The following is a 14466-nucleotide window of genomic DNA, read 5'->3' on the forward strand; positions in this document are numbered from 1 at the left end:
CACTTCTCCCTCCCTTCACTTCTACCCCACCCCCATTTCACCTTTTCCTCTTATCATAGCATCAGATGAAGAAGAACCAACTTCAGCAGGTAAAGTTCCTATGTTGTAAACATAATTCTTATTTAATGTCATGCCTTTAATAATAGAGAGTCAACCTTTTGAGTAATATTTTTTCAGATTTCAACCAGAAAATTGGCACAGGTTTGTTTATTTATTTACTTTTATATTTGCTGAGCTCACTATGCTGTGCCAGACTAAATGATGTTGGTTAAGAGTTTTGAATAAAAGGAGAAAAGTCTTGAAATGAGCTAATACAGAGGAAAATACAATACAAAATAGCACATTGACATTAAAGAATAAGGAAAATTGGAAAATGAGAACATTGAGAAAAATACAGAAAAATAATACAGTGAGGAGAATGAATGATAAAATTAAGATTAAAAAGGAGGAAAATGGTAAAATAAACTTTCAGAAATACCTTTCATGAGAGCATACAGCACTATCACATGTATAACTGGCATCAAACATCATATTCACTAGGCTTAAGGGTACTATGTCTGCCTCACTCATTTTATTTTAAAAATGTAATTTTTACAATTATAATTTAATAATCCTGCAACTTGGCATCATGACTTAGTTCCTTACCCAGCTAATTAGTATTTATCAAACACAGGCTGTGGCCTGAACCATGTGCAATGAAGAATGCAAATGTTAGAGATGGCATGGTGTTTTCCACATGGTTCCAGGACAGTGAGACAGGTCAGAGAAATGCCAGAGAGACTAAAGACCAGACACAATTATAAGAATATAATGGGAAGAAAAAGCTCACTTGATTAATTAATAAAAGACCAGACTAACATACCAACAACATCAGAAAAAAAAAATAGAGTCAAGTCCTGAGATGTAGGCAGTTAGTGGTTGGTCTGAAGAGAAAAGACCTCGGCATTAGATGGATTCTTTTTAGTAACTGAGAAAAGGAGTTAGGCCTGAGAGACAAGAGCAGGAAAGGGCTCCTGAAATTAATGGTCAGAATGGTGCTTGCTTATATGGAAGGAGGGAAAGTAGCTCAGTTATTGAAACTCATATACAAGATAGGGTCAGTTCAGTTCATAGGCCTGACTTACTTCAACTAGCCTGGCTTCATGGCTTCTATCTCCGTGCAAAACTGGACAAGGATTTTACCTGTAGGAGTAAATTCAAAAGATCAAAGTTTCAGTGGAAGAAAACAAAATAAATATCTTACATTTCTTTGATAAATTCCAAGGATATATAAATGTCATGTTGCATGATACTCATTATAACTATAAACTGCCTTTGAAATGGAATCAGAGATTCAGACAAACCCTCAATTGATGTTTCATTTTCATAATATTGTTAGATAGTCTATAGCCTGATTTGGATAGGAACTCCTATCATATTTCTCCCACTCTAGGCAGTATTGTGTAGCCTGTTTTAGGACCAGCCTAATCACATGACTCAATAGCAAACTCATCTGTTTGTGAGTTTCCTCTGCCTAGTTTCTGCTTTCTGTTTGCCCTGACTTTGAAGCTTTGCTGTTGATAGTGTTGCCCAAAGACTCTGTCTGTATGTCTGTCTATCGTGGTGTATTTTTTCCATACAGACAACCCATATACTTGACACATAATTCAAGCAATACAGAAGGGTTTGTGGTTAAAAGTAAGGTTGCTATCTCTTTTTACCCCTAGTCTCTTAGTTTTCTTCCTGAGAGGCAACCCCTGTTAACTGTTTCTTGAGGCCTCTTCCAGAAAAACTCCAGGCCTGTGTTGTTCAATAGGGTAGCCACTAGCTACATGGGCTATTGAGCACTCCACTATTCCAAATTGAAGTGTAATGTAAGTATAAAATACACACTGGATTTCTTTATTATTCTTAATTTAACTTTTACTTTAGTTACAGGGGGCACATGTGCAGGTTGGTTACATGGGTATATTGCATCCGGGTAGGGAGGATAGTATCCAATAGGTAGATTTTCAACCTACACCCTCTTCCTCTCCTCCACTCTCTAGTAGTCCGCAGTGTTTATTGTTCCCAGGTTTACATCCATGTGTGCTCAATGTTTAGCTCCCACTTGTAAGTGAGAATGTGTGGTATTTAGTATTCTGATCCTGCATTAATTTTTGAATCATGGCCTCCAGCTCCATCCATGTTGCTAAGAGGCATATAATTTCATTCTTTTTCATGACTGTATATTATTCTGTAGTTTATATGTACTACATTTTCTTTATCCAATCCACCATTAGCACATAATTTGATTCCATGTTTTTGCTATTGTGAATAGTGCAGCAACGAACTTATGAGTGCATGTGTCTTGTTGGTATAATGATCTGTCTTCCTTCGAGTACATACCCAGTAATGGGATTGCTGGATCTTACGGTAGCTCTGTTTTAAGTTCTTTGGGAAATCTCCAAACTGCCTTCTGTAGTGGCTGAACTAGTTTACATTCCCACCAACAGTGAGTAAGTGTTCCCTTTTCTCCACAGCCTTGCCAGCATCTGTTGTTTTTTGATTTTTTAATAATATCTGACTGGTGAGAGATGGTATCTCATTGTGGTTTTTGATTTGAATTTCTCTGTTAAGTGATGATGAGCATTTTTTTCACATGTTTGTTGGCTTCTTGTATATCTTCTTTTGATAAGTGTCTGTCCATGTCCTTTGCCCAATTTTTACTGGGGTTGTTTTTTCCTTGTTGATTTAAGTTCCTTATAGATTCTGGATGTTAGACTTCTCTGGCTAGGACTTCCTCTGTCCATATTTCTTAACTTTAATTGGACTTTCTCTCTGGGTCTCAATCCTTGACAGCAGCCATCATTTTCTAGCCCAATTCATTTTCATTTCTCCTGTCTGCTACCCACACCTTACTAAGTCGTCTGCCAAGCAGTGTTGGTGCTTTAGCAAAATTATTGTTTTGTATGAAGAAAATGAATTGTAACCCAGTGTAAGCTATATTTAAGTATAATATAGCTACTTGTGTACTTTTCTTATTCTAAATCTATTTTCATAACTTCTGTCCTCACTAAGAAGGTCTTTTTGTGAAATGCAACTGAACATTTTTTCTTCAAAATACTCATCTTCCTCCAGAGTGATATGCACATCATAGAATTTAAATTATGTTTTAAAAATACTTTCATTTCTAGATATGAGCAGATGTTTTTGTTGTGATTTTAGCATAGACTTTTAAAATAGAACAAATGTGCTCTTAAGGAATATTTAGCTACATAATTTCACATATGGATTATATTAACATTGAGAAAATGTGTCATTTAGTAAAGCAGACACTCCTTTTGTATAAAAAGCAGACAATGGGAAACAAATGTTTTCCTTTTATCAACCTATATAATAAAAAGAGTAAATTAAATCATTTGGCAAAATATTATCAGATTTGCAAATAATTGATTTCATAAGGAATATGAATAATTATGAAAATTGGATTGATATTTTTGAGTTCATTTTAGTATCTCTTGCCCTGAATTTTTCAACACTTATTTTTTTAAAGGAATAGTTATTATCCTGTTCACTTATATTTTTCAGTAATCATATATATCAAATATATATCTTTAATTTATAGCTGTTATTCATGTTTGTTTATTACAGCATTAATATTCTGTTTTCACTCTCATCTCCTTTCACCAATAGAATTGATGCAGAATGGTATTTTCCAAGCTGAGATTTATTTTTGTGGTCCTCTTTTAACTTATGTCTCTTTCCTGTTATTTCACCATTTTGTTTCAGTTATCAGTGAAATGAAATCTTTTGTTTGCCAGAAAAAAATGTACGTTAATTCAGCTTTCACATGTCCCCATATAATGTCTTTACCAGGTTCATACTCTTCCAGATTGGACAGTGTCTTCTTCAAATATATATGTTAATTTCTTTAAATTAAATATTTATTTTTCTAATTGGAGATAAGCCACTTCTCAAAGTAAAGTAATAGAATAAATAATACAATAAATAGGGTTTTTTACTGCCAAAAATCACAGCATCCTGATTAATAGTTGTTAATGTATGAATTTTGAATTTTAAAAGCATAATTTTTTGAACAAATCTATACATGACTTATCTAAAAATGTAAGTTCCTAGTGGATATGACCACTCAATCATACTATTTAGTAAACATTTTTAATGTATTGATATTATATGACAAATCTAGGTTGTTTTAATTCTATAGGCACACAGAGTTGGGTCGATTATGATTCAATAGTTATGATCTATTCTCATTGTTTAGAACTATTTTTAAAGTAAATAATAGATGTTTATCTTCAATAACATATAGAATGAAAAAAATCAGGAAGACAAATAATAAACGAGAAAATTAGGGAGACATTAGATAGTGTTTTACTTGTGTTATAATGCTACAAAATAATATGGATTTTTTCTTTACAATGGAATACAATTGATTTGCCTTATATTTTGAATTATTGAAAGACCGCCTCGTTAAAACAGATAAGTGATCCCTCCACTTTGTTCCCATGTAACTCAGATTATATTTAATAAAATAAATGTCAGAATGAAAATATTCTTATACTTTAGACAATCACATTCTGTCTTTGGTTATTTCTTCATATGTACCCACATTCTTTTATTCGAACTTCTAAATTGCCTTGCAAATAGCAAGTTCTTAATAAGTGTTTTAAAATGTTGACTCGTAGAGGGGATGCATGATACATCATATCTGCATTTCTAATAGTAGGCATGCATCCCCTTATTGATTGGGAAGCATTGGCTTGTTAATCACTTTCAGTTCTGAATGCTCTGGTAGGATGTATTAGCCTAAAAGACCATATTTCATAACATCTGAGTTATCAGGGTAGATTCAGTTAACACCTGCTTCTTTAGCTACCAGAAGCTTCTTTTTATTTATCCTACTTGAATCTTAAATTCAGATATTTAAACAACTTGTTTTATTGAGTATAAAAACACATCAATGAACTATAGAGAAATTTCCTCAAGCTGAGTTATATTTTAAGATCTAATTACAAACTAATGAGATTCACATTTTTAAAGCAGATACTGTACCCCAAAATGAATCACTTTTAGAAGTGATATATTTAATCTAATTATGTTGATATTGCACAAATAATTTTTGGAAACTATTTTTTTGAAACTTCCTTCTGAATCTGCTTATGGGATTACAATATAAACTATTATTTTATAGTCTCTGAACTATGCTACTATATTTATCTGACTTTGGTCTAATATATATGCCTTTAAAAACAAAGATTTGCAAATATGAAGAATGTGAGGGGGTATGAAATACAGATAAGATTACAACTTTGAAATTAACAACATTCACCTGAACATATGATATGTATGTTTGAAAGGTAAAATCAAATAACACCTTTTAACAAAGTTGTCAGTGATTGCTTTCCTTATGTTGCACAAATCCAATTTTCATTTAGCTTTTATTTAAGTTTCATAATAGATACTTCATAAACTGACTATAACAATACTTATTTCTATGTCCCTTGGAAAAAAAAAGACATATAAATTTGAATATTGACTGCTAAAAATAAACTAATCCATATAAAATATAATTTAACTATAAGGTGTAGCAAATCGTTTATTCTCACAATTTCCTCATTGCTTTTAGTTTATTTGGTCTTATTAGCTATAATTTTAGATATTTAGAAATATTCATTTATCACAAGGAAATCATTCATTCATTCCTCAAGGAAATCATTTAATACAGGGCTGGGAATCTGAAATTAGTGGATGGGACCAAAATCACTTAGAAAATGATACAGTAGAGATCTTGCAGCTATACAATAAGTCGCTGGTTAAAATGAACTACAACCGTAACTTATTGTTTTGTTCATATCACCTCAAATATAAAGCTTTCATTTTATTTTTTCCTTCTCTTGCCTAAGAGGAGGTTTTTAATTACTTTGTCATTTTTTTTAATACTACAAGTGGAACTGAGTTTGGATTTCTATAAAAGTAGCTATGAATATTAGATTAACTCATATAATAATGAAAATATTAAAAAGGGATTTTTCAGATATATGTAAATGGTAAAAATATTTTGTTCTTTTTTGTATAAATTTAAGGTATACAATGTGATGTGTTAAATACATATATATAGTAAAATGATTACTATAGTCAGATAGATTTACATATCCATCACCTCATATTGTTATCTTCATGTATGTGGTAAGAGCACTGACAATCTACTCTCTCAGCAAATTTCTATTATGTAATACAATATTATTGCCATAGTACTCATACTGTACATTAGATCTCCAGGCTTATTCATCCTACATAACAACTTTGTACCATTTGACTTATATTTCCCCCATTCCTTACACCCACCCCAGTAACCACTATTCTGCTCTATTTCTATGCATTCACATTTTATTTTTTTAGATTTCATATGTAAGTGAGATCATTCAGTATTCTTCTTTCTGTGTCTGGCTTTTTAAACTTTGCATAATTCCTCCGGGTTCATCCACATTGTCACAAATGACAGAATCTCCTTCTTTTATAAGGCTTAATAATATTCCATTATATAAGTTTCTTATCTATTAATTAATCAATGGACACTCAGGTTGATTAAAAGTTGGTTCCTGTAAATAATGCTGCAGTGAACATGGGAGTGCAGATATCTGTATGATATTATTTCATCTGGGCATATACTGAAAAGAGGGGTTGCTAGGTCATATAGTTATTAGACTTTTAATTTTTTTTGAGGAACTTCCATACTATTTTCCATAATGGCTGCACCAGATTACATTCCCACAAAGAGTGTTCAAAGATTCCCTGGACCCTTGTCTTATATAATGTATAAAAATGAACTCAAAATAGATGGAAAACTTAAATATAAGCTCTGAAACCATAAAACTCCTAGAAGAAAAAAATGTAGAGGAATACCCCCTTGACTATGATTTTTTGGATGTCACAGCAAAAGCTCAGGTATCAAAAGCAAAAATAAACAAGTGGGGCCACATCAGTCTAAAAAGCTTCTGCACAACAAAGGAAACAATCAAGAAAATGAAATGATGGCCTGCAGATTGTGAGAAGATATTTGCCAACCATAAATCTTGTAAGGGATTAATATCCAAAATATATAGATAACTCATATGAGTCAATCGCAAATAGATAAATAAACCAATTAAAGAGAGGGCAAAGATCCTGAATAGACATTTCTCTAAAGAAGACATGAGAATGGCGAATAGATGTATGATAAGGTGCTCAACATCACTGAGTGAAATTCCAATGAAAACCATAATGAGATGGCATCTCACACATGTTAGGATATCAAAAAGATAATCCTTTTGACAATCATATTAAAACATCAAAATACAAAAGCCATACTGTTCTTCATATATTTATAAAGTTAAAATTATTGTAATTTACTTAAATGTAAAGCTGTGTATGTGACCTCTTATCAGTTGATTCCAACTGGTAGTGATGATAGAGGTCACTGGACATATAGCTTATAAAATATTTATTATGAACCCTGTGATGTCCATAGAGAAGAAGAAAATGGTGATTTGGCTTACCAATGCATCCATACATTCACCAGTTCCCTTTAAATCTTTTAATATTTTAATCATTTACATTACTAGCTTTGACATTGAAGAAGTACACCTAAGAAAAATACTATTTTCATATACAAAGGTTAATAATAGAATATGGGCTAGCAGTAGTAAAGAGTTGAAGCTGTGGTTTTATGTTAGCAAGTTAAAAGTCATTCATAAAACAAATATGTATTTTGTGTATACATACAGGAAACAGTAATTAGATATTTTCTCTAGCTTTTGAAATATTTAATTTTAGTTACACAAAAACATCATTTCTGTTTATGGTGAATTTTTTATTTTCTTACCTATGCTACAGATATCTTTTAGATTTCTTTCTTGTTTTCTTGTGGAGTTTAATTCTGCATGGCTGACTATGCTCAATTTATTCTATAACTCATGCATTTTGAAAATAAATGATATTTTATCACATTATTTTCTAATGAACAAGGGTTGGTTGTGCATTCTGATTTTAGTATTTTATTTCCTTGGGGTCTGAAATGGAACTTCACATTCTCATTTTTGTTTACCTTACATTTGCTACAGATTTATCTCTTGTTTTATACATAAATACATATTTTCCCTCTAGTGCCTGGAGCAACTTTACTAATTGTTTTATCGAGTATATTCTTGTTCATAAATATACTTTAATCAGGCTCAAATATTAAAACCTAATATATAAAAACCAAAAAATGCTACAATATTTAAAAATGAGATAGAAGTAATTATTTGTAGATTCTCAGAGGAACAGGGAAAAAAAATCACTGCTTCTAAAGATGTGGCTTTGGTCAGTTTACTAAGACATTAGTGGAAAGACCAAATAGTGCTTACGTTTCCTTTTTTTAAAACAAAATTAAACTTCCTTTTTGATAGGTGTGTGATAGTGATGTTTAACTGTGAGACAAATAATTGTAATTTAAATTCCTGTTGTATGGATGTGTTTTTTCATATTTTTACTAAAATAAACTTTGCTGTAGAACAGGATCATGGTGCCAGTAGGCACTTTGGAAAATTGTATACTCATCTTTCTCTTTAGACAGGTTTAAGAATTAAACTATCACAGGAGTGAAAAATAATATCTTTACATCTTGACATACATATCTATGAATGTAGTTGTATAATCTATCATCTTTCCCCCAAACTGTAAAATCAGACTTGGCATAAACAATTAAAATAATAAAATCTTATTGTTAAATAAAATTTTAATCTCTCATGGTACAGCCTTAAGACCATTATGTTTTCAGTTGCATGTGTTAATATCTATCAACACATATATTCAAAAATAGTTATTATGTATTGTGACCTGATTCCTTAGTTCTAGGTAACAGAAAATTCAATTTAATATAGATTAAATATCATTTAAATATAGATTAAATAACAACTCACACAGAGTTGAGAATGGTTGGCTCAATGATATTTCTAAAAGTCTGGTTTCTGTTATTCCTTTCCAATATTTCTGTTCTATCTTCTGTGGCAGAAAATTTATCTTAGTATTAACACTGGTTTCTCCATGGCTGTAATATGTCTGCCAACAGCTACTGTGGCCATATGCATCCTTATGCATGACCAGAGAGGGCACAAAAATGCTTTCAAAGTAAGAGTCCCAAGATCACTCTGGCTGGACAGACTTAGATCCCTTCTGTTTTTGTTGAAAAACTCAGCCAATCAAGACTGTCCCATGGAGTATGAGATTTATTTTAGCTTTCTTTGAAGATTATGAGCTATGGGACTAAAGTGTGGATACATGAACAAAAATGAGGGTACTCCTTAAGAACAGAATCAAAGAAATGCATACTAGGTCACCAATCAATGAAGGTCACCAATCATCAATTGGAAATCATGGTCCTAACATCTCTTTTTCACTTTAACTACCTTCATGGTTATTTTTCTATACTTTGCTATGTTTTTCATCCTATTTTATAAAAACTTCTATGAGACCCTGAAAATCTGATTATTGAGAACTAAATTTGGTGTACATCTCAATAATACTTAAATTTATATTCATATGTGCATTGTCATGCGTTGTAACTTTTAAAATCCCAACTACCCCATAGCCTTTATTTTATCCTGTTCTGTATAAACATATTTTCAAGTTTGTCAAAACTGGATGTGCACTGTCTGTACTGAACTGATCTTTTATTTCTTTTAAGTTTTAATTTTAGTGGGTTCATAGTAGATGTATATATTCATGGCACATATGAGATATTTTCATTCAGGCATACAATGTGTAATAATCCCATCACAGAAAGTGGGGTATCCATCTTCTCAAGCATTTACCCTATGTGTTAGAAATGATCCAATTGTACTCTTTTAGTTATTTTTAAATGTACAATAAATTATTGTTGACTGCAGTTACCCTGCTGTGCTATCCAACTTTAGATCTTATTCATTCTATCTACCTATATTTTTATGCTCATTAACCATCCCCACTCCCCACCCCACTACCCCCTGCACTACCCTTTTCAGCCTCTGGTAACCATCATTCTACTCTCTATCTCTGTAAATAAGTGCTCCTGTAAATAAGTGAGAATATGCAAAGTTTATCTTTCAGTGTCTGGCTTCTTTCATTTAACATAATGATCTCCAGCTCCATCCATGTTATTGCAAATGACAGGATCTCATTCTTTTTTATGACTGAATAGTACTCCATTGTCCATATGTACCACACTTTAAAAATCCATTCATCTGTAGATGAACACTTAGTTTGCTTCCAGATCTTGGCTATTGTGAATTGTGCTGCAATAAACATGGGAGTGCAGCTGTCTCTTCGATATACTGATTTCCTTTCCTTTGGGTATATACCTAGCAGTGGGATTTCTGGATCATCTGGTAGTTCTATTTTAGTTTTTTGAGGAACCTCCAAATTGTTTTCCATAGTGGTTGTACTGATAAATACATTCCCACCAACAGTGTATAATACAAGGGTTGCCTTTCCTCCACGTCCTCACTGGCATTTGTAATAATATTGCCTATATTTTGTAATTTTGATTTGCATTTCTCTGATGATCAATGCTATGAGCACCTTTTCATAGACCTACTTGCCATTATCATTTTTCTCAAGAATTTTTTAAATTTCCTTCTTAATTTCTTCACTGACTCACTAGTCATTCAGGAGCATTTTGTTTAAGTTCCATGTATTTGTGTAGTTTCCAAAATTCCCCTCATTATTGACTTGTATGGTCTTGGATAATATGCAGAAGAATTCTCAGGATCTCTTCCCCTACTTTCTCCCAAACAAATGGAGTCTCTCTCTCTGCTCTGAGCTGCCTGGAGCTGGGGGAGGGGGTGACACAAGCACCTCTGTGGCCACCAACACTGGGATAGCACTGGGTCAGACCTGAAGCCAGCACAGCACTGGATCTCACCCAAGGCCCACAGTAACCACTGCCTGGCTACCTCGTATGTTTGCTAAAGGCCTTAGGAGTCTACAATCAGCAGGTGACAAAGCCAGCCAGGCTTGTGTCCTTTGCTTCAGGGTGGCAAATTCCCTCCTGGTCCCGAGGTACTCTCTTCTGCTGTGGCTGAGCTGGCACAGAAGGCACAAGACAAAGTCCTTCCCACCCTTTCCTCCCCTTTCCACAACCAGTGGACTCTCTCCCCATGGCCACCACTGCCCCAGGCTCACAGTGAGTACTGCCTGGCTACAGCCAATGTTCATTCGAGGCCCCAGGGCCCTTGAGTCATCAACTTGTGGTGAGTGCTGCCAGGCCTGGGACTCTCCCTTCAGGGCAGCGGTCTCCCCTCTGGTCCAGTACAGGTCAAGAAACACTGTCCAAGAGCCAAGGCCTGGAATCGGGCTCTCAGGAGCCTGCTTGATGCTCTACCCAACTGTGGCTGAGCTGCTACCTAAGCTGATTTTTGGTTCTTATGATGTTTGCTTTGTTGTGTGGATAGTTGTTCGGTCTGGTGTTCTTGCAGGGAGGACAATTGGTGGAGGCTTCTATTCAGCCACCTGGCTCTGCCTCCACCCCTGATCCTTTCTTTTTAAACTTTAATGATTGGTTTCTATAGGAACAACTAAATTTACTCAGCCTTATTTCTGAGGAACTGCTGACTATAATCCTTCTCTCTCACATTTTAAAAACTGACAAAATTGTTAAACTGCGTTGCCTAGAACATTCCTAAGAGTATTAAATACTGTCATTAGGTATGTTAGGTTGATATTATCTTATTAGAAATAAGAATGACATACAGCCAAAACACAAAATTTTATCTTTAGAGAATAACCATTCACATTTAGTCACATTTTTAAGCTTGGGGAAAAAAAAGTGACTTAATATTTGTTTATATGTTGCTGCAGCGTTAGAAATTCAACTTTTTAAAACTTCTGTTATAATGTTGAAAGATAGTCCTAGAGGTGTAAATCAAATTTTGATTAAATGTCTTCTGAAATTTCATGATTTTCTTTTCATTTTGAATTATGAATACTTAGATTGTGTGCTGTTGACCTTTAGAATGTTAGGAGACAAGCCAGAAATTAAACCCAAAGTAACACCAAGCACTGGAAAAGCATCAAAGTTAAAAAAGTAATAAAAATACCGTTATTAAAGGGAACAAAATTATATAAATGGAAACTGATTTAAAAAGAAAAGGAGAGTTTATCTCTCAGGGTTCTACAGTTCTCCAGAGAAACAGAACCAGAAGGGTGTGTGTGTGTGTGTGTGTGTGTGTGTGTCTGTGTGTGTGTGTGTGTGTGTATAATAGGTAGATGGGTAAGTAGATTTATTTTAAGGAATTGGCTTATGTGATTTTGAGTGCTGGCAAGTCTAAAACGTGTAGGGCAAAGAGGCTGGAAATTCAGGGAGGATTTCTGTGTTAGACTCTTGAGGCTCCTCTTCTCAGGGAAATCAGTTTTTGCTCTTAAGGCCTTCAATTCACTGGATGAGACCCAACTGTATTATCAAGGGTCATCTTTTTTACTTAAAGTCAACTGATTGTAGATGTTAATCACATCGACAAAATATGTTCACAGCAATATCTATACTAGTATTTGACCAAGAAGTTGGGCACCATAGCCTAGTCAAATTGACATGTAAAATTTAACTATCTCAGAGAACCAGAAAAAATATAAACACAGTTTTATTTACCAAAGAATCTATTTCAGAGAAAATAGATTGAACGTTATTTCCAATGTTTAATCATAATTAATGTTGGCCCCTATCTGTGCAGACTTAGAGGTTTCTTTAATTTCTAGTCCTCCCTGCATTAGCTGGATTCATCTTTAAGACCATCTCCATTTGCCTGAGTCATTTTTTTTTTTTTTTGGCTGTCCTTGGATTTACTCCAATGTTAAATATTATAAGAGTATGAAGAGGTATTTACTTACTGTTGTGGAGATTTCCTGGCTCAGGGAAGGCATTCAACTTTCTGGATAGGATGGATAAGATAAAATGCCATGGGCCTTCAGGTCTGAACCTTCAGGGGCTTTTGTCTTGTGATAACTAGCTGTCTACTGCCTATGAAGTATTTTCTTTCTACAAGTTAACTTTTCCTCCTCTGTGAAATGGGACAATAAGGGCACCCACCTTAGAGGTATGCTGTAAAGATCGCACTCAACAATACATGTAAAGGGCTCACCACAATGTTGCTCATCCTGTAATAGGGACTGCACAGGAAATCTAAGCTGCTATTTTTACTTTCATTATTCTCTTTGCTGTTTGCCATATTAATATTGTAATTTTCATTATGATTTTTTTTATTCAGTCAATATGTGGAGGCCTCTATGTAGAGTATTTTGCTTAATTTTCACAATTAACAAATACTGCCAAATGCTGCATATATATAATTTAAAGAGGAGAACACTAAATGTTAAAGTATATGAAGAAATGTGTACAAGGTTACATAATAAGCAAGTAACAGAATCAGGATTCAAGTTCAAGCTTCTCTGGAAAAACTTGTGCTTATCTTACAGCAGCAAACTCAGCCTTTTTATTCACTTATAAACAGTTTTAAATGTCATATATTTTTTGGAATTGTAAAAGTCATATAGAGTTATTCAACTTTTTTGTTATGTGTATATTATAAAATTGTACATTCTAATATGTGTAAAACTTTATATATTATTTTAAATGCCTCTCTGATCACTACAGTAGTTTATGAATCACATAAACATTGTGGAAAAGAATAAAATAGGAAATGAAAATCTCCCTGACTGCCTTCATCCATTTTACATACTTGCATTAAAAATACATATTCTTCCTTAATCTAGCTCCTCTTACAGGCTTCCTGTCAATGGGTCAAACCAAAATCATTAAGGTCTATTTTGATGACACCCATCTCTACATTTAGTCCACCAGGTCTTTTTAGCTTCATTTAAAAAATATATCCAAACTGTAATCAGACAGTCCAAGGCAGCATCTTCTCACTCATGGATTTGCTGGTACTCCAGGCCCCTCTTCAGTCTCTTCTCCAAAGAGCCGGCAGCCTAATTCTTTTACAAGGCTGTGAGTGCCCATCACTCTCTGCCCAGGCCCTCTAGTACCTCTCATCTGGCCCTACATTAAAATTAGGATAGAAACTTTATGTATTTTGCAACTTCCCCCATTGCCCTTCTGGCTTCAGTTTCTACTACTGCCACCCTGTCCTTCCTTTTCTATAAAGCAAGCACAAACATAAACCCTGGACACATTGTTCTTACAGGCAGGGCTTGGCACTCACAGGTGGATTGCCTGAAGGACTTCTCTTGCATGTGTCTGCATGACTACTCAGTCACATCCTTCATGTCTTCACATGAAGGTGCATTCTCAGAGAGGCCTTCCTTTGTTTCTAAAAAGTTCACACATTCTCCACTTTGTCAGTCTTTTGCCTGCGTATTTTTAATATTATTAATTTTTTAAAAAATATCTGCCCATCTTGACTGGGCGTGGTGGCTCACACCTGTAATCCCAGCACTTTGGGAGGCCCAGGTGGGTGGATCACGAGGTCAGGAGAT

The 14466-nt window shown here is 34.0% G+C and overlaps 1 protein-coding gene across 2 annotated transcripts in view; it reads left to right on the forward strand.

Moving 5' to 3' along the window:
* EDIL3 (EGF like repeats and discoidin domains 3) overlaps positions 1-14466 on the forward strand; it is a 441707-nt gene that overhangs the window by 152972 nt on the left and 274269 nt on the right. The window contains exon 3 of one of the 2 annotated variants that reach the window (XM_001146806.6): positions 60-89. The exons of the other annotated variant lie outside the window; for it this stretch is intronic. Coding sequence (XP_001146806.1) covers positions 60-89 — 30 coding nt within the window. The remainder of the gene's footprint in view (positions 1-59; positions 90-14466) is intronic. 2 annotated transcript variants of the gene reach the window in all.

Source organism: Pan troglodytes, chromosome 4, assembly GCF_028858775.2.
Source record: "Pan troglodytes isolate AG18354 chromosome 4, NHGRI_mPanTro3-v2.0_pri, whole genome shotgun sequence".
Lineage (NCBI taxonomy): Eukaryota > Metazoa > Chordata > Mammalia > Primates > Hominidae > Pan > Pan troglodytes.